At 34.3% G+C, this 24,020-nt stretch overlaps 1 protein-coding gene across 1 annotated transcript in view; it reads left to right on the top strand.

Annotated features, from left to right (window-relative positions):
• LOC150105530 (reversion-inducing cysteine-rich protein with Kazal motifs-like) overlaps positions 1–24,020 on the top strand; it is a 279,764-nt gene that overhangs the window by 76,515 nt on the left and 179,229 nt on the right. The window contains exon 4 of the mRNA XM_090394242.1: positions 4,367–4,403. Within this exon, the coding sequence (XP_090250368.1) occupies positions 4,367–4,403 (37 nt within the window). The remainder of the gene's footprint in view (positions 1–4,366; positions 4,404–24,020) is intronic.

Raw genomic sequence — 24,020 nt, 5'->3', positions numbered from 1 at the left:
ATCTAAAAGACAACCAGAATATCTCTCTCTCTCTCTCTCTCTCTCTCTCTCTCTCTCTCTCACACACACACACACACACTGAAAAACAACAACAACAAAAAATAAAATAAAATAAACTGAACCAAAAACGGATTACAAGTTTTCTTATAATCTGGTCTTGAGATACTGCAGAACAACAGAGGAAGAACGACCATAAAAAAACATCGCAATACACGGCGAAAGAAGTTAGCTGAATCCACAGAATGCTCATAGGGGTATAATGACATTCAGAAAGGGGGTGGGTGACTTACTAAAGCGCTTGTGCAGAAGTGTCGAAAATTTACAGTTAACCTCTTCTACAAGACATTTCGAAGTCTGCTACAAATGAAATAAACGAAGATATTCTGTTTGAATCGAGTATATCCGCTTTTGGGTTGTATTTTGTGTTTCTTATTGTAATAGTGAAGGGATGTTAAACGAATCAATCACCAACGATCCCCTTTTTTCTAGGAGCAAGTATGAAATAGTTATCACTTTCAATTTCAAAGCCCCTCCCCAAAAGTAACAATGCTACTTTGAAGTTCTGAACAGTTTGCAAAACATCGTTACGTTTAATGAAGTCGTAGGCTCATCTTGCCAGTTTTTATTCTTGTTAAAATCACTGAAGGGTAACGCTCATTGCTATTGCACTCTTCTAGCAGCTATGGATTTAATCTGTAATGTATTACATGTTCTGATCTTTGCTTTGTGTTGTTCACGGGAAATCAAAATTAGGGAACTCGTTGCTTTCAGTGGTGTATAGATGTATTTGTTGGCAGCGGAGATTGATATGGTGACTGCATAAATTAAGTAGCTTATATCTGGCTCTCCACATGCTAAGTTAGTTGAGGGAACAATGTTATGGTAGGCCCAATCATTCTTCAATGCTTTGTTAAAATCACGAATTAACCACTATTAGTTTACAAGCAGATCAAAAAATACATCTTTCTTCGCTAGTGACGCACATAGTGGAGTTACGTATTACTCTTGGACACCAGTGAGTTTTATCACTTCTTTGGGATATTAATGGTAATGGTCCATTCAACGTAATATCTCACTAATAATCTGGCTTATTTTATTTATTACATAGCAACGGTTAAGTAATGTCTTAATATAATAATGTTACATATATGTACATATATGTAACGTTATTGAAATAGTCTGAAATCGTCTTCTTTATGGTACGTGAAAACTTAGCTTTTTACCGAATTTTTACTCTTTAAATTAAAGAGCATATGCCGCAGTTTTTATTTTGATCTAAGCTTCTTGGTCATTTAAGACAGGAGATATAGGGAGTTAAGTGTTTTAAATTATCACCTCGCTAATCCTAAAACTCCATCACAGATAGAAAATGTATTCCATGACAAAGTACGATGATAAAAATGTAGTAGCATCACTTTGTTGAAATGTTTTGTCTATTTTAATCAGATTTCACTTTCAAATAAGCAACAGATTCATCTCATTCAACTCAGAACATTGGATCTAAACCTACATACCTGTCAAATTTTGCACGAGGAAGCAAACTCCTCAATGGAGTCTTGCCTGTTTCTTTCGTAAAAGAGATCTCGTCTCACTACTCTTAGTAATACACGAATCACCAGACAAGAGCTCTCTGATGGACTAACGTTTACTTCCAGTCTCTCCTGGTACAAACACATCACACCAATAGCCTCCTCAGCATCCAAAAAAAAAAAAGAAAAAAAAAAGAAATGTTATTTTTCCTTCAATGCGCTTGTTTATACCCAACCAACACTTAACTATATACAAATTCCAAATTCGCTTGCTTAGAATATTGCTCACATGCCTAAAACTTCCCTTAAAATCTTTGACGCTGTTCAGCGGCGAGCAATAAATTAAGTAGCTTATAATGGTTTTTTTTTTCCATGGTCTCTCTGCTCCAGTGAATTGGCAACCATCATTCCTCTAATTTCTGTTGCCTCTGTTAATATAAGAGCTGCAGCTGCCTAGCACCCATTTACTGTGCAACTGCAAGCACACCGAACCCGGCTTCTTCGTTTATTCCTTCCACTTCTGTCCTCTGGAACAGCCTTCCTCGCAAAGTATTCACAAACAACTATAACTTGTAACTCCTTAAAAAAAACAAAAAAAAAACTTAGTCCTCGTCTGCACTCCACACACGACACTGATGTGCTTATAAGTCTCTGAACCTCTTGTGTATGGGATCAATATATAAAAAAAAAAAAAACTGGCGATTCACATGTTCCGTTGTCAATATGTTATTAATTTTTATTTTATTAATTAATTTTCAGCAGATTCCTCCATTCCTATATTTGGTCCTTTTCTCTTTCCTCGTTTGTCATATAATACAAATACAATATGAAATTAGTTTTGTATTTTTTTAAATTGCCATTAATTAAAGACTGAAATGCAAAGATCTAATATAAAATTAAGGCTTACTAAATGATATGAAGGTAATAAGGAAAAATAATATAAAAGACAATCGGAAATTTCTTTTAAGTCCTTACCAATGACAGCTTTAAAGTAACACTGAAAGTTTAAAGTTTTCGGTTCATTCTATACAAGTTCCACACTAATGGTATTTTAACAGATCTTGGACTGAACTAGTTAAACCTGCTCAGGCCTAATTTGATTGAGTTGTTAGCGTACCTCCTCTCCAACCAACAAACTGTAGTTTCAAATTCTGCCGTGAATATGGTTGTTTTGTGAATATCTTCAGGTGGTGGATAGATGAATTTCATCACTCGGACTGATACCACCACCTTGCTTATTTGGGTGCCTGGAGTGGCCTGAAAAGTACCATGTTTGGTTCTAGAGCATGGTTCCTGGATTATCTAACCATCAGCTTACAAATGATACTAAATTGGCGATTATATTTACCTTTTTTTGTATGGGATTCATAAAAAAAATTTTTTCCAGCTACATTCACTCACACCATTGGTGAATAGTGAGGATTTTCATAGTAAATTGCAGTAGGCATATTTTTATGTCCTTATTATGTATTTTAAAATGTTATTCGCTTTATCTTTTGTGGATATATGTAATAAAAGTATCGTGTAAAGTCAAACAAGTTGTCATCTTTCTTTCTATGAGGCACTCAACTGTCTGGCTGTATAATTCCATTCACAATAGAGCTTCGTAATTATTCTTTAAATAAAAAAAAAAAAAAAAAGTTACTGACATCAGTGGGTGTTACAGAGGCACACGATGCTGTTGATATGTCAGTAACTAGCGTTCCTATTAATTGCAGGAAGGGAGGAACTGGTACTTGTACGTTCTTAAATGTTGATTGACACCAGTTCATTATTTCAGCCATCACAGACTTTTGTGTGCATATGCGGTTAGGCATCCTTATGCAAGAGGACTGATTATTTAAATTCAGAACAGTACGATTAATTTCATTATTATGGCTTGCAGTTCATTTTGTTTTACAGGACCAGAAGTAACAAAATGCTCCAAAGAGTTTGGTAATCTCTCGATATATATATAATCACAGGTTTTGTAATTACAGTATGAAGTTCATATTTCTAGCGTAAATTCACATAATTTTTTTTTATTCTTTTATGATATAACTATCTTCTAGTTCTCACAGTGCAAAGGCATGCTTGAATTGCACTTGTTAGAATTCTACTCTAATAGCTACAATATTTGGTCGTTAAATGGCAGAATAGCGTGCTTTATTTTCCTTTCGCTTCCTTATGCCATTACGCTTTGAGATCGCGATCTAGTTGAAGGCAAAATTAATGATCTCAGTCAAGGTTAGCGACAGGTAAGTAGATTGATATCGTAACCATTGGCTTCCTCCCTCATCATTAAATGCAGTGGTGAGTGGGTACCAATCATGGCTTAATACTTGTAAGGATTACTCGAGTAAGTCCCAGGATATCTTGAAAATAAAGACATCATAAAGAACGTACGTGGAGAGGGATGGAAAAAGAACTTGGTTCTTTTTCCATCCCTACGTTTCATCATACGTGAATGATGAAAATTGGCGTCTCGGTGAAAGAACACACGCAGCATGCAAGTTCTGCTGCTTCTACGTATATGTGTGTTACTGCTATTATAGTGGTAAATTAGATATTACTTCTCCCCCCCCCCCATACAGTTTAAAAGAATGTATGGGGAAGTAAGTCAGACTCTAACGCATAACTTTTGTCATGGTGCGTATACACTGGCTTTTCACGTAAGCAGAACTTGTCATTGCCATGGAAATAAGTATTTTAATTATATAAAGACACGAATTATGTGCATATTGACTTCTATTATTGTTACAGTACCACAATAGATCCGGTGTTAGTAATAATATGTTTTTCAGTTATGTGCAGTTTTTTAAAACATGCATTTATTTATTTATTTATTTTTTTTTCAGGTTCCATTCTGGTCCTGTATTAATCAAACTCTTCAAGGTAAGTAAAATCTTTACGTCTTTCCTACTAACAAAGTCTACGGCATTCTGTTTCAAGCCATTAAACTCTACAAGTACTTCATCGTACAACTTTATCATGTAGAGCTAAAGAAAAGTTTCATTCTATACTCTCAATAAAAAAAATACGAGCATGGTGTCATTTTTTTTTCTGTTCTCCGTCACTGTCATCCATCATATGTGATGTCACTAAACAATCCTTGATGGGTACATCAACGTGAGGATATGGAGACGAAGGGCAAGGGAAAGAGACTTCCTCTTCCACCCACATGATTGTTCCCAGTGGTATATAGCGCTATTAAAATTGCCTGGTAGACAGTTTAATTCTCCATTAAAAAAAAAGAAAAGAAAAGAAAAGCACCAAGATCACGGCGACAGGAATTTGTCGTATTGAATAAGCTGTACTATAAAGGTCACGTGACCGCGATAGATGATCGTGTCGTGACACTAAGGTTACTCAACAAATTGAAAACTTGAACTTGATTTTCAATTTGCTTTACATTAAAAAAAAAAAAAAATTTGATTGACAAAGAAATTGCCTATTAGAAACCTCGAATACTGATAACCATCAGGCCAGACAATAGAATTTTTTGGTTATAGGAACTTATAATTATACAGCTTATATTATTTTCTTGCGTATAGACAAATAAGCGTAAATTTCTTTTCATTAATATATAATATTTGAGCCATCTCATATATTAATATGTATTTTATTCGATGACTTGTCTTTATGTATTACTTATAGATTTAATAAATACACTTTTGTCAGGCGCCAAAAACTGAAATCGGCAGCATCTAGATAGACATGTTTAAAAAGTCCAGTAAAATGCAAATACAAGGATCAGTGTACCAAAATGACGCACAGTGCCTAGACTTAATTAAAATAACTCTACAAGAAATTAATATATACGCAAAAACAAATGGAAAAACAGGCAAGCTAATGTAAATATAATAACTATTTAAATGATGTTTTAATAAATTCTGGTGGCAGTAATGCTATCCTTTGTCGAAAAGACTTGGGTTTGATTTTCAACCACAAGGAACATTTATTAGGGCTTTTCAACTAAAAGTGAGTTCTCACATCTCATATGCAGATGCCAGGTTTCACCTCCTGAAATCCCTAGTTTTTCTTCTTGCATAACAGAAGAACACATCCACTTAGCAGGCATAATTGTCTCATGGCAGTTGCTTTGGTATAATAGTAATTGTGGAATCTGAAACAACGACCAGGAGCAGGCAACCAATCAATTGCTGTATGTATAAAATTCGGAGTTTTATATATAATCATAAGTCTTTCTTTCTTAGTTAACAGATTGAGTGATCATATTAAGAAGAGTATATTCAGGCTGAAGAAATGCATAATCACAAACAAAATTATTTCTTCTACATTGCAAGATCATAAATATTTCTAGTTTCTAAAACAGTAATGAATTACGAAAGTAATTTCATTATATCAGCATCTTGTAGCATCCTAAGCTATAAGTTTCTCTCACAAATTTCTCTTTACATAGTAGGCGACTTTCGTCGCCCGGTTTCACACTTCGCGACGAAAGTTGTCACACACTAGAGCAGAGTTTCCGAATCTGACCACTGTCCCAATTACAACACTAAAAATGTACTGTAGATTTCCAAACTTTTGCGGATGGGATTGACGGGAGAGGGGTAAATAGTTAATAGCACGGTAAGTTCAAGTTGGGCCAGTACATGCATATTTGTTTTCATACTGAAACCTTCTCATCCTTAAATTATGTCACACTCTTTGGTAACAGCACTAAGAGGCCTGCCCACCATACTGTACAACTGTGCGTGTGTGTAGACTAAAGAAGACTTAAAAAAATTCTCGGGGTACATCAGAAGTTGCGATGGCTCAAAAATCAGTTCTGGGGGTTTGGAAAAAAATGTTACACAAGGGAAAAGAGATTATATCTAGAACAGTGGCATGCGACCCTTTTTCTTGGCGTATGTATTATATTATGATCTCTTACATATAGTTTGATTGTTTTCCGAAATTGCATGTTTGCTCACCGTACTTCTTCAGAGCAGTCGATGGATAAACATGAAATATAGTGAATGTTAATTAAAAACCTAATTAATTTTGGTTAGAAATTTTTATATGATCAGAAATTTTTTTTCCCCCTTTTCCGGGAAATGGACATTTTGATCTCTCAAACTAGCGGAGAACGCACGTAAGTGAGAGGATAGTAAATCACGCAAATAGCATTAATTAGTTTTCTGTGAAATCAGGTCACTTGCCGCCACACGGCATTAGATTTAATGTTGTATGTAACAAAAAAAAAAAAATTAATAAAATAAAATAAATAAATAAATAAATAAAATAAAATAATAATAATAATATTCACTGGACCATTTGGATTTGTTTAGATTTCAGTCAAAACATTTTTATGTTTCAGTATACCCCTTGAAAGCCCGCTTGCTACTCGTTCACCTTCGGGAGTACAGCAGGTCGAATATACTGCTGATTTAGAATAATGAGTGTCGTAAAGCAAAAGAAAGCTATTTCTTAGAAATTTTTAAAATTTTCCAAAAGAGATCTGTTTAACAATTTTAAAATATTTAGTCATTATCAGAATTCAAATACTATTAAATTATTGTTTTAAATTTATTTTCATTTTATTTTAATTTTGTATTTTAATTTTTATTTTTTAATTTGTGACGTTATATTGGAGGAGACTGTGATGTCTGGGACGGGAGGTGAATTTCGAAAAGCGCCGAAAAAGAAAGAAAAAAGTGTGTATAGTTCAGGACGATTCCAAGCATTTCAACTGAGCATTGTTTTTTTTTAATAGTATTATTGTCGCCAGATTTAGGTTTAATGGTTTGACTTTATGACTCGTATATAACAATTAAAATAATAAACATATACATGTAAAATGCGTCACATGTAATGATTGTTAAGAGTAACAGAAAAGAACGTGCTGGTTTACTACACCTTGGATCAAAGCTATATATTCTGATAAGGTTGCCATGACAACTATTCTTATATAAAAACAACATATTGAATAACAGAAAACTTGAATTTTTAATGTGACTCTTACCCACGAAAAGTTGTAAACGTATAGTACATTAAGTACCATGGGCGGAATAAAGTTTTTTTTTCTTCTTTATATACATTACATAATCTAGAAATGTTAATCAAGAGACGAAACATAGAACTTTTTTTTTTTCAAGCATCTTCAGGTCTTCGATAGATGAATTTCATCTATCGGAGAAATTCATTTCTTACCTCAAGACATTCACAAGCATCCATTGTCATAGTGGGATTCAGACCCACGACATAATGGTTGGAGAGCGGAGATCCTAACTACTCGGTCAATCAGGCTGGCAAAATAAACTTATGGCATTGTAAAGAATGAGTGTTCAGAGTTATTCCTGAGTGCATTATTTTAGTGTTTTTATACTTCGTAGTGGATATCATGAAGCACGCTTAATAAAAATAAATTTTCCCAAAGTTGTGATATGCAAATATTTACATAGGCGGTAAATGTTCCATGATTCTGGAATACAAACCTGAAAAATAATTAAATGTTGTATCACTTCAGAAGTCCTCCAACAAAAATTTTCTTTATTTTCTTCGTATTATTCGTAATTTTTGCTAGTAGATCTCTCTCCTATCCTACACACAAATACTTTTTTAATCGTTTGCCTGCTTACTGTATAACCCGTCACACTGCTCACGGAGGACTGTTGAATTTTCTTATTTTTGAAATATTTTTCTCTTTTCTTTCTCTTTCTCTTTTCTCAAAGAAGCAAGAAAAGAAGAAAAAATCAAGAATGGAAAATAAGAAAACGGCTGGGAAAAAAAAATACAAGTGAGGAAAAAATGTGGGAGAGGAATAAAAATAAATAAATAAAAGATAAAATAATAGGGCATCCAGTATCACTTTTCTTCGGAAGCTCGAAGGAGAAAAAAAAAAGAAAAAAGAAAAACAAATGCTATTCATCACCAGAAAGCGATCTTGGTTGCTTTTATAAGAAAGCACTAATATATGAAGTATCTACATATCCCAAGTTAACAAGAGAACAAATACCATTCATGATTAAGAACAAGTTCTATTGACAAGCTTGTCTTTATTATTTCACCTTCCTTCTTATCCCTGCACACACATCCTCTGGATTTAATAGCTAGCTTTTTAGCCTCCTGCGTGAGTGAACTTAATGCTCAGATTCGGTATTTGTTCTTGTAAAAGATAAAAAGCTAATGTCGAATAGTCTCAGACTTACACAATCATTACCCATTGTAATCCGTCCTGCTGATGTCTTCTGTTCCACTCCGGCTGGCAGTCTGACGTCAAAATAAGATCCATTGTTAACCGACCAATCCACTATTACGCATGCCTGCTCAAGGAAATCACACTCGACTTACCTAGCACGCTCGGAGAAGTTTGGTAATGGACAATCAATGCACCATCAGTGTGGCAGAGGACACGCAACAGAGCCATCTACCGGCTATGCTTGACAAACACCGGAACTGGATGCTATAGTTAAATTCGTGTTTTTGCAAGCACGTTAAACCAACGAGCGTGCATTTATTGTGCTTGGCTTCACAAACTGTCTGCAGAAGGAGGAACAGAAGAAAGAAAAATGATGTGGAAAGTCGGTAACGAAAATACACGCTCGAATGCGATCTGTAAAAATGGCTGTTAGTTTGATATCTATCTTAAATAAATACATTTTGTCCGCTTCATGTACAGAGGCTTCCTGCATATTAAGTAAGCCATACTTGAGAGAGGAAAAAGGCCATAAATTAATAGTATTAAAATGTTAACGATGAAGCAGAAACGAGCGGCAAGTCAACAACTTAATCTATTTGTCTGTGTCAAGGTGAGAGAGGCAGGATGTAGAAAATTAATCTGCCCAACAAGATGACTTGAAGGGAGGAAAAAAAATGAAATGTCATAGAATGAAATATGTCTTGAGGAAACGGTATTAGTCCGTTTAAGTTGATAAGAATAGCGGAAATCAGTTATTTGACGTCGCCGTAAAGCACAAAGTAAACAAAGACAGTTTGATTTGAACAATAAGTATAAATGAAGGCGTCGAACAACGATTAAGCTGTCACTTGGTGATAAAGACAACAAGTTTTGGGCTCTGGGAAAAAAAAGAGAAAGAAAGAAAGAAAATTATACTTAAGTCATCATGCCTTTAATTATAGGGTTCATTCACAATTTCGCTATTTGGAATAATGGTTTTCATACTCCGTCAGTTAAAAAGAACACTCCCATCTGGATGGAAGTGTGGCAGGATAATCGAAATAAAACGAGAGGGGAGATTTCCATCCCCCCCTTACAATAAACACAACTTTATTGTTCATCACACCAGTCCTGTTTAAGATTCAGATTCCCATGTTTTTGCTGTTAGTGACATGAAATGGTATGCATCTTTGTAAAAGGTGACTCATTGGCAATGCTAACTTTCGCCACTTTCTATGAGTATCTCCAAGAATGACCATCTGAAAATATAAAGTAAAATTTTGTCAGACGACATAAGCAAAGTGCATCCAGTCAAACAGTTAGGCAAATGCGAAATTTTCATAGACTATTAATAGAGGGCCCTCTCACCAATCAGAGGTGCATAGCACCCGAACGTGTGGGTAATCCAGAACACGCAATTCGAATTCCAGTTCATACATTTGTAGAGGACAAAAAATTATCTTGCAACTCTACATCTGCTATTGTTCAACCTCAAGATAATTTTCTGTAAGGGGCAAAAAATGATTTCTCATTCTTAGAAAATTCTCCATTTTCTAAGAATCAGAAATTCTTTCATTTCATTTTCAATTAAATAAAGAAATATTTACATATATTTTGAATTATAAACAAATTCTAACTTTGAAATGACTGTCATTGGGGAAAATCGAAATTAATTGCTTAGGATATTTCTACATACCAATACTAAGCTAAACTTCTGTGTATCACGGTATTCTGCATAAGGCGTCACCAGGGCCGACGGAAGCGAGCATGTAGAGCATGCGGGCGCCGCTGCCGGGGCATGGTTAATAAGTTATTTTTAGGAAACAAAATTTTTATCATAAAAACAAAAAATTCTTAGAATGATCAATATTAAAATAAATAAGGCCGGATACACCGAATAAAAATTTAAAGAAATGGTATATTGCCGCCTCTTTGATTAGCCGGCTGTTTACAATTTTGCAGCGAGAGCAGGCTAAACTTGCCTGCAGAATGTCGTGTCTACTGCAGTCTATCTAAAGTGAAACGGTGAACGGTTTTTATGCGCAGAAACGAATTTTCGTACAAAATATTTGTTGCTAGTTAGCCAGTCATATGGTACGCATCTCAGTAGGCTACTGACAGCAGCACAGTGCAGACTATTATTTCGTCTCTGTGTCGTGTTGTGTAATAATTTCTTGTGGGTATAAAATAGAAATGGAATTCAAAATTTTAAAAAAAGTTATCCGGTGCACAAAATCGTAAGTGTCATGCTGCGATAGAAGCAGTTATTAAGAAACAAACTGGGGCTCTTAATAAATTTGTTAAAATATTAAAATATTCTGATGCAGATTGTAACCAACTCGATACATCAGAAATCAGAGTTGAAGAACCGTGCATATCATCCAGTTTTCATGAAAGTACTATTGCAACTGAACAAGATAACAAGACGCATGATTTAAGTGAAAAACAGTTAGGAGAAATTTAGTTGTAGTTGACCACGAAACTAACACATTGTTAGTCTCTGTAAATTTAGAAGATCCAGGTGAATGGGGAAATATTGATGAAAAATTACGAGTTGTTTTAATTGAAATGGGGCCCGTTCAAAAGAAAAAAAAATAATATACCCCAGAGATACATATGGTCGTAAATTTGGCGACACGTATTATAATAGAAAAATGGAAAACGGGGAGCTCGTGCCAAGAACATGGCTCATTTATTCCGAAACTTTAAATTCTGTTTTTTGCTTTTGTTGCAAACGTTTTGCACCTACTGAATCAAGTAGTCTTGTAGAAGGTTATAACGATTAGAGAAATTTAAGTAAAACTTTGCATAGACATGAGACTAGTTTAACTCACATGAAAAATTTCTTAAAATGGAAGGAACTTGATAAAACTTTAATAATCAAAACCACTATTGATTGCCAGACTCAAAGCATGTATGAAATGGAAAAGAAACATTGGACGAGTGTTTTAGAACGCTTGATTGAAATTATAAAATTCCTTGGTAGCCAAACTTTAGCTTTTCGCGGATCATCTGATAAATTATATGAAAGGAATAACGGCAATTTTTTAAAATTAGTCGAACTGTTTGCGAAGTTTGATCCCGTTATGGAAAAATCATGTTGAAAGGGCCCTACATCGAAACAATAGAGTACACTATTTGAGTAAAGACAGACAAAAGGAAATATTGGAAACTTTAAGTAACGAAATCAGGGATACAATTTTATTATCAATTCGAAAATCTAAATATTATTCCATAATTTTAGACTGCACACGTGATGCAAGTAAAACATAACAAATGCCTATTATTATTCGCTTTGTTTCCTGTGACAATGGAATTGTCAAGGTCAGGAAAAACTTTTTAGGTTTTGTAGATATATCAGGTTCCACAGGACATGGTTTATGTGCAACAATAATGGAACAACTGGAAAAATGGAGCATCCCCATTGAAGACATGCGAGGTCAAGGGTATGACAATGCGGCAGATATGAACGGGAAAAAAATATGGGCTCCAAACTTTCCTTTTGAACAAAAATCCTCGAGCTTTTTACGTGCCATTTGCTACTCATACTCTAAATTTAATCATTAACGATGCAGCCAAAGTGAATGCAGATACAATTAGTTTCTTTGCAATTATTCAAGAAATATACAATTTCTTTTCATTCTCTTACAAACATTGGGCAATCCTTTTAAAGTTTGTAAAAAAAATTAACATTGAAACAGCCATCAGAAAGGCGATGGGCAAGTAAAATTAATGCAATCCGCCCTCTACGATATCAGATAGGAGAAATTTACGATGCACTTTTTGAAATTTTAAATAATGAAAATTTTAATAAAGAAACTCAGTATGAAGCACAAACATTATGTGCTAAAATAAAGGACTACAAATTTATTTGCTCTCTTGGCATGATTTACTTAACAGAAATAAACCTGTGAGTAAAGTGCTTCAAGACAAAAATATGAACATTACACTTGCTTTACAATCTGTCGAAAACTTAAAAATATTCTTACAAGAGTATCGATCAGATACAAATTTTAAAGAAGTTCTAAAAGAGGTGGATGGAGTGAAGAGGTGGATAGAGAACAAGAATTTAAAACTGGTACGGAAGTTCGACGACGAAAGAAGACACGACAATTTGACTACGAGCATCAGCGAGCTGTGAACGTTCCTTTTCCAAGTTGAAATTGATTAAAACCTACTTAAGAGCAAGTATGTCACATAAAAGGCTTGTTAGTTTGGAATTAATAGCTATTGAAAATGATATATGTGCGGAATTAGACATTAAGACCATTATTTCTAATTTTGTGAATATGAAATCAAAAAACCTGAAATTTTAATTTAAAAAATTTCAAGTATATTTATGTAATTTAATTATTTATGTTATTCTGTAAAGATGTTATTTTTTGAATACTTATAGTAAATGTTCTAATCATTTCTGAATTCTTTTCTTATTTTCCCATCTATCTTGAGTTTCTTTTATTTTCCTAAAAGATAGTTCCACTTGTAAAAATTTTTTTAATAATTTTTATAAGTTACTAAGAATTTAGTAACTTGTAAAGTGCAAGAATTTTTTAAACTTTAGTTCAAAAAAATTTTAACTTTAATTAAAATTAATTTTAATTTTGTTAGCGATTCGGGTCGGTGAGAAGGCTATAATCCCTGTATCATTATATTCAACGATTAAAGTGAAATGGCTTTATCAAAATTAGCTTTAACTTTTGAGAATTTTTTGAATATTCGGTTTTTTAACGATTATCCTGCCTAGTCAACACCCCCGGTTCGTTACATTTAGCGAACCAACGTGTGGCTGTTCTGTCAAAATTTATTTAAGAAATTTCAAATAATTTAAATTTTTATTATCATGAAAGAACCACACACGCCCGGATCGTTACAGGGGCGCTTAGATAGAAATTGCATGCGGGCGCAAAAGACCCTAGCACCGGTTCTGGGCGTCACCCTTTATCATTTAATGAATATGCATACGTGTGTATTTTCGGTTTCTTACTCTTCGTATTAATTCAATTTTGTTTCTAATAAATAGTTAAGTGAGGCTTAAGTAAGGTAGCAAGTTCAAAAATTTCTCTGTGAAACGATTTTCTGAGTTGTTTGAATAATCCGTTATTCTTGAGAGGTGAACATTTGCAGTGTCTCCAAGTTCGTGGGTTTGTCCCATTCTCTTGCCTCTTGCCCAGCATTATCGATAAATATTTAGGCACATCTGGGATATTTTAGTACTGATGCCAGTGTTGGCAATAAGAAGTCATCCAACCATCTAGCGTGATGACGATACGTGAAAAAAAAGAATGTTTACCAGCGTACTTGATGTAAACATTATTGCCACTGCTAATGATAATACTAGTAACGCCTTATGCCGTCAGTGTGATCAATAAGTTGTTGAATCTAGAGTGACAAGCCATTTTCGTGAAACTCAGTGAAATCCAAAAATTGGAAAACTTAACAGGGTGAGATAGTATTATTGCAGAAATGAGCGAGAGCGGGAAATGGCAGATCGAACACGAGTTGTGTATCCCCCCCCCCAGCAGTAGTGACATATATGGGAGGAAACATCGATCTGCGTGGTTTTGTTCGAATATGGGTCGCCATTGCTAGAAACATATATTCCAGTTAAATCAAAACTTATATCTAGAGCTGCACTTAAAAAAAAAAAAAATACATTGTAATGAGAAATACTTAATTTTATAAGGAATTTAAAGCTGCAGGGAAATTAGTTTTCTTAAAACTAATTAGTATTTATTCAATACGAAAGTAAGAAAAATTAGTAATTATCAAAGAAAGAGCCATACGATTTCATTTCGGAGACGTAAACTGTATAGAAATAGTGAATATTAAAGATCTAAACATTATTTCAAAACTGCATAGAAACTTCGGAAGTTTCAAAATCTTTACCAGAGAGCTTTATGAGAATAGAATCTCAGCACCGGAGTTGCATTAGCTTGCTCTACTTAAAAGACACGAGCGCTGTCCAAGCGTCCGTATATTTCGCCTTTTATTAGTGCATTTTGATAAAGGTTTCGCTATTCTTTTGAGAACCAGCAGTCTGGCCTGCGAAACCTTTATCAAAATTCACTAATAAAAGGCGAAATATACAGACGCTTGGCCAGCGCTCGTGTCTTTTAAGTAGTGCAAGCTAAGGCAATTCCAATGCTGAGAATTGTATTCTTATAAGCTCTCGGGTCAAATTTTTGGAACTTCCGAAGTTTCCACATATATTCGGCTTTGAAATAATGTTGGATCTTTAATATTCACTATTTCTATGTAAAAAATTAGTTTTACTGTATCAGTATGTAAATATAAACCATTATTGAATGAACTTCAAAATGAAATCAATTTGCATCTTTCATACTGTGCCACTGGAACAATGTGACGCACCGCTCTTTGGCCACATGTTAATTACTAATTTTGATATTACTCAGTGTATTGAAATTGTTATATCAATAGGTAATGAGACATGAAATTCTGTATTTGTTTTTCTCCATAAGTCGATTTGCTTCTAAAGCTTCAAAGTGGGAGAGGAGCCAAAAAGTAAAATTAAAATAGCAATTATTATGTATTAGCAGATTGTTATACTAGTGAAATCGCGGAAATTACGTGGGAAACGCGCGAAGCATCTAAAACCAGGTGAGTACTTCTAAAATCCTAATTGTATTATCTGAGCGGAAACAAGTATCTGGTAAAAGGAATGACATCTGTATTCCGTTTATCTTACATGAGTTTTGTATTACAAAACCCATATAGTGGACCCAGTTGCTGTCACATGACTCATGCCGTCGGGATCTAGCGGAAATGTTAGTACTTTTATGAAGTCCCAGGACTTCAACAGTGAAGCCGCTTCACACTACTACTCAAACTACACTAAATATATTTATGGTTGCTAATTGGGCAAATTCTCCTGTCTGCTTTGAGGGATAAAAAAAACTAGTTCCCGGTAGTGAAACCTTTCCACTACAGTGAAGCCGATTTAGTCACCTTAAAATGAAATATCCTACTGAAGATTTTTTAAAATGAATTTTTTTTATTTTGCGTCTTTGAGGGAAACCGTCATCATTCAGTGCTTAAAAATAAACAGCGTCTCTTCTCCCCTACGAAATTTAGGATTGAACATTTTTGAATGTTAGAAACCTCTCTGCACTGATTTCCCAAGCTAATTTTGCAAACGATTACTTAAATGCAGCTTGGTTTTGCAGTGACTAATATCACAAGGTTAAGTCATGATTCCCCAAGATTTATGCGGCAGTATGGCTTATTTACGAAATTAAAACTGAAATATCAGACGAAGAAAGTGCTGTAAATAGAATTTCTTTTCATTTTATTTATCTTCTGTTTAACTGTGAAGCCACTGGAGGGTCCTGTTCCTGGTAGGAGTTATCTGTTACCCACTATGTTAATCTGAGATTAAATATATTTTCCTTTCAAGCAGTTTTAGTTTGGAGATTTTGGAGTTCTCGTATATTTACTTCCTAACTGTTTAATATGAATTAAATAAAATAAATATTAAGGTAAAATATCATAGGAAAGTTTTCAACTTAAGGTAGGAAACTATAAATTTGTCATTGGGACATATAATTTAACCTTGGCTATGCTTCAATCATTGACAAATTGTATCCGACGTAGCTGGGGAAAAATTCAACAAATCGTGTTCTTTTCACTGAGAAATTTTTCTTAAACAATTTCCTAACCTCAATCCCCCGCCGTCTTCTCCGAGCTCTTCACCTGAGAATAACATTTACGGACTACCTACGGTTTTTAAGGTCACAGCGAGGTCAGCGTGGGGTAACCTTAGACCCTCCCTGTCTCCCGCCTATAGCTGGCACCCTACGAACTTTCTAAACTTTTATAGCAGCGGAATCCTTTTCGGAGAGATTTATTTTACGAAAGTCGAAGGTCTCGTGGTGTTATGGCAACACAAACTGTGTCCCCGCGTTAGCTGGAAACACTCACGTGCATCTCCTGGGTAACTTTGTTAAATGAATGTGTGCTTGCGTTAGAAGGATGCCTTTTTTGCTAAGTACATCGTCATTGTGGATATTTCTTCATGCAACTCAATTCTCATAATTCACAATAACACAGTTTTTGGAGACTTACCCAACAGCGGGGGGGGGGGGGGGTTTGCATGAGGCCGTACATCGGTAGACTCTTCAAACATATGGGAAAAATAGGAAAAGAATGTTTACACAACGGTTACTTGTGTTAGGCCTCAAAATCAATAAAAGTTAACAAGATTTTTGACACTGGTCAATGTTAATGTAAATCCAACAAAATTCATCTCTTTGGCGTTCTTTGCAAGCTTTTTTTTTTGTGTGTGACAGGGCTGAATTCATCTTATGTTTAAAAGATAATTTCACCAAAAGAAAACATTCAGTACAACTTGCTACATTTTTTAAAATGAAGTTTTTTTTTTTTTTGAACGTGTATGCTCTGTGATCAGTCGATTAAAAGTTACATCGTTGTAATTGTACACCATCTTTATCGAATCTTTTCATGCTTTATTCAGAACAATAAAAGGAAAAAAAATACTGTACATGTAATCAGGTTTTATTGCATAGAGAGAAAATTTCTGGTGAGAATTTTTTTTTTTCTGTCAAAAAATTTTTGTTGTTTTGTAAACAGCTGTATTTCTTCCCGAGATAGCCGCAGTAACGGTTTGCTCGTTATCTTATAAGACTTTGATTAAAAAAAAAAAGAGAGAGAGAGAGAGAAAAAGAATGCTCTCTTATTTTGCCATTATCATACTGAGATTAATCCTGTGATGCAGGAAAAAAATTAATTACTACATTCATCATATTCGAGTGTTTCATGAATAATTTCAAACTTTGATTTGTACAGTAAGAAATTTTTGTCACCCCGCCCCCAGGTTTTTCTTTCCTGAGCATGGTCGAATAAAAAAAAAACTTTAGCTCTTTTTGTAGAGATTCTATCCATACTAAAGAAAATGTTCTATTTGAAGCAAATACAAGAATGGAAAAAAAAAAAAACACTACTAGGACCTGTACTAAATCAGTATATTGAGAGAAAAATCATGCCCAAAAGAAGTTCAAGTATGGAAATTCGAGAGACTCATAAATAGTGCTTTAATATTATTGTATAATGATATTTCTCCCATTATCATCACAGCAGTCGCGTCTAGAGCGATTCTAGACATTGAACTCAGTCTACATAGTTCCCCCCCCCCCCTTCACTTGTATATTTTTGTATTGCTTCATTTCCCCCAGTTTTGCAATTAAATATGGCCCAAGTTAAACTAAAATTGAGAAGACTCGATAAATTTGAGTAAAATTTTCAAATAAAGTTTAGGTAAATTTTTCCAGCCAAAGTGGAATTCTTTATACATTTACGGAAGGATAAAAGTAACTAATTACATAATGCATTGCTGCGAAACGCACCTGAATGATCACTTTGTAATAAAATGAACCGGCATGTTTGTGTTTTATCATAGCATCAGTAGCTAATTTATTGCAGCATAAGTGGGACCAGACTTATAATAGCATTATTAGATAATTAAAATGCTTTACCACAGACTGTGAATTCGAATGTTTGTGAATGTCTTAAGATTTTGGTATGAATCCATTACCCAGTGTGAGTCCATCGCCATGTTTAGTGGATGCCCGATGTGGCTTGAAACAAGTTCTATGTTTGCTCTCTAGAACAATGTTTCCAGATTACCTAATCCGTCACCTACCCACGGTACTAAATGGACGACACAGCCTTTCGTGAGGAATTTACTCGAAAACGTAAATGAAGGATGAGTTAACAGACGACATTCCAAAACACACGTTTTTGTTGGACTCTAACCTACTGGTCCATGCCAGAATTGTAATAATTAGTCGAGCAAGTCAAAATGCATAACTTTGCAAACGCTGATTATTGAATAGAAATAAGAGGTCGGGAAAATAATGGTTCATCTGAGTTTTATCCAACACTGATACAACCACTGCTTAGGAAACATATTGCTTTTATTGTGGTACGCCATTTAGTTTAATATTTTGTGTTATATTTAACATTATCCTTAAAGCTACTGATCCTCCCCTCCTCTTTGTTCTTGCTATTATCATAGTATATCACTGTTATTTCCGACTCACTAAACACAGTCACCATCAGATATACTATTAGCGGAATATGGAAGGCCGACCACCAACAGGGTATATATTATAACGATAGGTCGAAGCGGTCAGTTCTTGGGTGGGCCTCCCTTTTCTTTTCGATGGGCATCTTGACTGAAGACATATGTCGCGTCACTTCATGTTGAGCTTATCAAAAGCCGTAAAACACGTTGTTACATCTTAGCTTTATGACAGCATCAATGGCTGATAAGTTGACAGGATGTCGGCCTTGTGTCATTCTGAACACAGGCTGTTTTTTAGGATAGGTTAAAAAAAATCCTCACATTCGCTGTATATGCGTGAATTGGTTGAGGTTCCCTCTCCCATTCATTGTACATTCCAGTAAGTATATTGTCTAGTATTTTTTTGCTTTTTGATACACTGATTTTATCTGAAATTATTTAGTTATTGAAAATTTCAGTTTTCAAGGTCATAAACATTTTTTATTAACCTCTGTTTAGATTGCACACCATAATGTATGCATGAGATGAATGTGCTGTTTATCTCGTATAGTGTGATGCATTCAACTTGCTAGTATCAGTTGCTTTTACAATCTGGAACACAATGAACCATTTTAAGGAAGTTTTGTGTTGTCGGGGAAAACAATAAATTATCTAGTTGTCTTCTTAAGTATACGAGAAATTATATGCCAACTTTTTGGCGCTCTTAAATAAGATGTCGCATTTTTTCTCTCTTCTTTCTTTCCTTCCTCTAATTCAAAAGAATTTATGGAATAAGTTGGATCCTAACGTACAATAATCATTGAAATGGCCTTGCCTTTGGCCAATAAAACATGCAGGCTTACTTTTCCATCTAAACAGAAAACAGAATTTACTGGTTTCATGTAAACATGGAAGAGCATAACTCAAACCTGTCATTCTTATTACTTCTAAATTTCATGAAGCATAATTTAAAATATTACGTCGCGTCCATCAGTGTCAACAAACGAAACATTTGATAATTTATATATAAACTATCATGCTTTGTTTTTCAACCGCACCTGCTGACATGCATGCAAAATCATTATTTCCGAATGAATGCTTGCACGATAGATTTCATTACGAGTAGTTTTACCCCAGCGTGCTTTAGAAAGGACAGGGATGTGTGATTTTTTTAAAAAAAAATTTTTTTTAACTTGTTGAAATATACATTAGACGATAGGTAACAAGGACTATTTACATATTATAAGTATATAAGTTTATATATTACAGAGAAAGAAAATTTGCTTTCGGGTATACAATAGAGAATGCAATAAATGAATTCAAAATTTACAGTTCAGTTTCAGTTTGAGTTATCTTTCAAATGAAGCGTATTGTCGTCGTCAATCCAGAAGAGGGTACCAGTTGGATTCCACTCCTCTATGAATTTCGCGACAGTTCTTGTTTCTTTGAAGTACTCAAGTTCCAATAAAAGCCTGCTTTTTAGTTTTCGACGGACGATATACATGAGGGTTTGTGCAGTTTCAGTAATGGATGGGTGCTGGTTATTTCTTGTCTGTTTTATGTAGAAGCTGTAGATGATGGCCTTAGCGCAGATGAAGAGGAAATTGCATGTTCTGTGTCTGTTTTCTTCTGTATGGACTAAATTCCAGTAGTCTTCTTGGCAGTGTGCGTAGTTACAGGTGCTAGAAGCAGTATTCAGGGCATAGGTGATTATCACTTTGTTTGCGGGACAGGTTAGATATGTGTGTTACAAGGTACCTGAAACGTCACAGAATAGACACAGATCCGTTTCTCTTAGCTGAAATTTGTAGAGCTTAGAAGGAGTTGGCAAGATGTTATGCCATAGTCTCCACTGTATGTCGGAATCTGGTTTGGCACACTTCGATTTATATGGCAGATCCCACTGAAAACTATGTTCGCAGTAGGATTCGAACTAGCCTTTTGGTTTGGAATGCCATGCCAGCCAGTTGAGAAAGGGGGAAGATTTGATTCAATTGTGATGCTGCTAAACGGAATTATTATTATTAATGTTGTTGCTACTGTTATGGTACTGCTTGAATTATCAGTTTTTATAAAGTGTCATAACATTTTTATATGTGAGATGTTTTTTTTGTTTAATAATGAGATAGCTTTTTTTTTAAATGAAGTAAGTAAAGAGCCAGAAGTTAACCTTCGAAATGCGGTGAACGATGCTACTTGTCAGTGGTGTCTGTGATTAATGCTTCTTTTCCTTCATAACACCTTCCTACATTTTTTAAAAAAATTATTTATGCGGAAATTGTCAGAGGACTTCAGCAACAGAATAGTCCAGATTTGGTCGAAAACTCTTAAACCATATTAATCCACAGGGCACTGTTTCCTAAGCTTTCCGAAACTTTTTTTTTTCAGACCCCTTTTAAAACTCGAGCAACACTAGCGTATCCTCCTCGCAAGGCAAAAGCAGTTTAGGAGATGTCATAGTACTGTATTTCATTCAAACACAAATAATTATAAAGGTATTTATTTTTTAACATTTGCGTTACAGTAAATTACAAACACGTGAAACATTTTTTAAAATTATTAAATATATGTTTAGCTATACGATTCTAATATACATACAGTAGAAACAAAAATTATGAAATTTAAATTTTTGGTAATAAAATAAGTTTAATAAGAATGAAATTCAGCGGAGAGTTCCAACCGCGTGGTTTGAGCTATTTGAATGCAAGCAGTTCGAACCATGGGGGAACAACGTGATTGTGCAATCCACCAATGCTGTCTCCTAACGGAGGTCAGTCGATAAATAACAAAAGACCAGGGCTGCTAAGATTTCGGGGAGCCAGATTTTGTTACATAGTTCGGGGAAAAATTATAACCTTCGAAAAAAATTAGTAAAACCTTGATTGATAATAAAAAACTGAAATAAGTCAAGCCGTCCTGGTGCTCGCTGATGATCCTATATTATTTCCGCCTTTCTCTATTTCTTCCACTCCCCCTGCTCTTTGTATACTTAACCTCAAGTGCAGAGATTTTTCCTCAAGTGCATAGATAATATCATTATGAACACAAAAAAAATTTTTTTTAATGTTCATAATGATATTATTTTTATAAATATTCACATGTGTACGTGTGCTTGTGTGAGTACGACAAAATATATAGAGAGAGACAATGTATAGGGGCGCCTAAATTTTCTTTGGCTAGGGGCATCAGATACTCTCGGATCGGCCCTGCAAAAGACATATTTTGTTTAAGACTTACTTCAGATTTTTTCGTTATTGCAAAATTAATTATAGAATAGGCTTGCATTTATTTACAACAATACGGCGACAAAAATATAAAAGTAATAAAAAAAATGCCGTTTCCGCTAAAGACCGTTTACGTACCACACTGCTTATTGTAAAGGTGCTTAGAAGAAAATATATGCTATTTTCAGTCTTCTTTATTTTTCATATATATATATATATATATATATTAACTGTTCTTACTAACTTGCTTATTTCGCTCCTTCCTGTAGTGGCTAATTTTAAGCAAAGGGGAAAAGGGAGGGGAAAAATAGTACAAAAATTGACAAATACAATTAAAAAGTGAATTACTTATTTTAGAGGATATCTTTTTTTATTTAGTTTTTGTTACTCCTTGAATACGTTTTTTGTGTATTGATAGGTAGCAGAGATTAAATGTGTTTTGGCATGTAGAACATTAAATGCTTGTGGAAAGTCTTGAAAAGCATTTCTATGAGGAATTTATCTGCATTACAGCTGGGTTTCTGTGACTGTATAATATAATGCAAAGTGCATACTGTATAGTGATCTCAGAAATCGTCGTGCTGTATCCAAGTATGCAATGATATTTAGGGTTTAAAAAATGACAACTGACCTACCTTATTAGCCCATACACTGTATAGTTGATTGCGGAGGGGGGGGATAACATTTTTATCATGAACTTCTCTGAAATTCTTTCTGATGAGTTATAACTTGAACTTTTTTTATGAGTAGTGTAATATGGATATTCCACTTTTAAGTTAAAATATAGTATACTTCAAACCTTCCCGATATTATTTAAAGATTATAGCATAAAATTTTACTAAAATAAAGAGCCAAAAAGGCTTAACTTTGGCGATACAAATTTATAAAAATTTGTTTAAAATTTGTTTCGCGTACATTTATTTGACGTAAATTATTATCAAAATACCTTTTTTAAATTTTCAGTAAGGTCATGACAAATTTCCACGGCATGAGTGGTCATACCGTGGTATTGTGTACCTGAGGACGAAATCCTGAAGTGTGTGTGGGGGGGGGGCTGACCTCTTGTTTCACGTCTAGTTCTTTGCTTTTATCGTTATTATAATTCTGTATTAGTTGCTTCCTACCTGACGAAGGACTTAAAACACGTAAACAATTTTTCATAATTGTCATCAACTGTATTGGAAACTTTTGTGATATCCAGGAGAAAATAAAAGTATTCGTACTTTTTTCTAATTATCTAGACTCTAGAATGTGTCTTGTCAGTAACCGTGTAGCATCTTCAGTACTTATGGGGATTTGTCGAAAGCAGAATTAAAGAAGAAATGTCGATTTGAGAAATTCAGTAAGCATTTCCTCATCTGTTCTGTAACGTCTGATAGAGAATGGATAAAACTAAGAATAGATCTATAATTATTCATATCGTTTTTATGCCCCCCCTCCCTTTTTTAAAATAGATTTTAAATTATTATAGCACTTTTAAACTATGGAAAAATTTATTTGGAGAAAGATAAAAATAAATCTCATATCCATGGGCTTATATATATCCTGTTTATATCACGTTCCTCGTCATGCACCTTCATTGCACTGCTGTTGATTGCATAATTTATCTTCTCGATAAACTGGTTTTAGAGATAGTTTAAATTGTCTTTCTCTTGCAACGAGATTTTTTTTGTATTGAATCTCGCTCTGATAGAATTATATGTATTGTAGGCTCTTTAGCGTTATATAAATGTTGTACTTTTAAAACAGGAAAATGGTTATTTATAAATTTGACTGTTATTGCTATCCGAAACCTATCGATGTTTTGAGACGAACTTAAGAAAAACATATACGTGGGTGGTCAGAAAAGTTCTCGGCCTAACAATGAAAAAACGAATTTATAATTTCAAACTTATTTTTATTTTTCGACATAATCTCCCTTAAGATTATGTCGAAATATATTTATTCCAGCGATGCTCCAGCGCCATTATTCCATCCCTGTCTTGGTTCTCAGTAAGATCTGCAAAATACTCTTCTACAGCTGCAATCACTTCTTGATTCGAAGAAAAACACTGACCAGCAAGGAATATTTTTAGTTTTGGGAAGAGATAGAATTCAGAGGAGCCAAATCTGGGGAGTGGGGTGGA

This window comes from Typopeltis vanoorti, chromosome 6 (assembly GCF_054136105.1).
Source record: "Typopeltis vanoorti isolate ZY-2024b chromosome 6, IOZ_Tvanoo_1.0, whole genome shotgun sequence".
Taxonomy (NCBI): Eukaryota; Metazoa; Arthropoda; class Arachnida; order Uropygi; family Thelyphonidae; genus Typopeltis; species Typopeltis vanoorti.
Note: the sequence above shows the minus strand (reverse complement) of the source record. Positions and strands in the feature narration are given on the sequence as shown.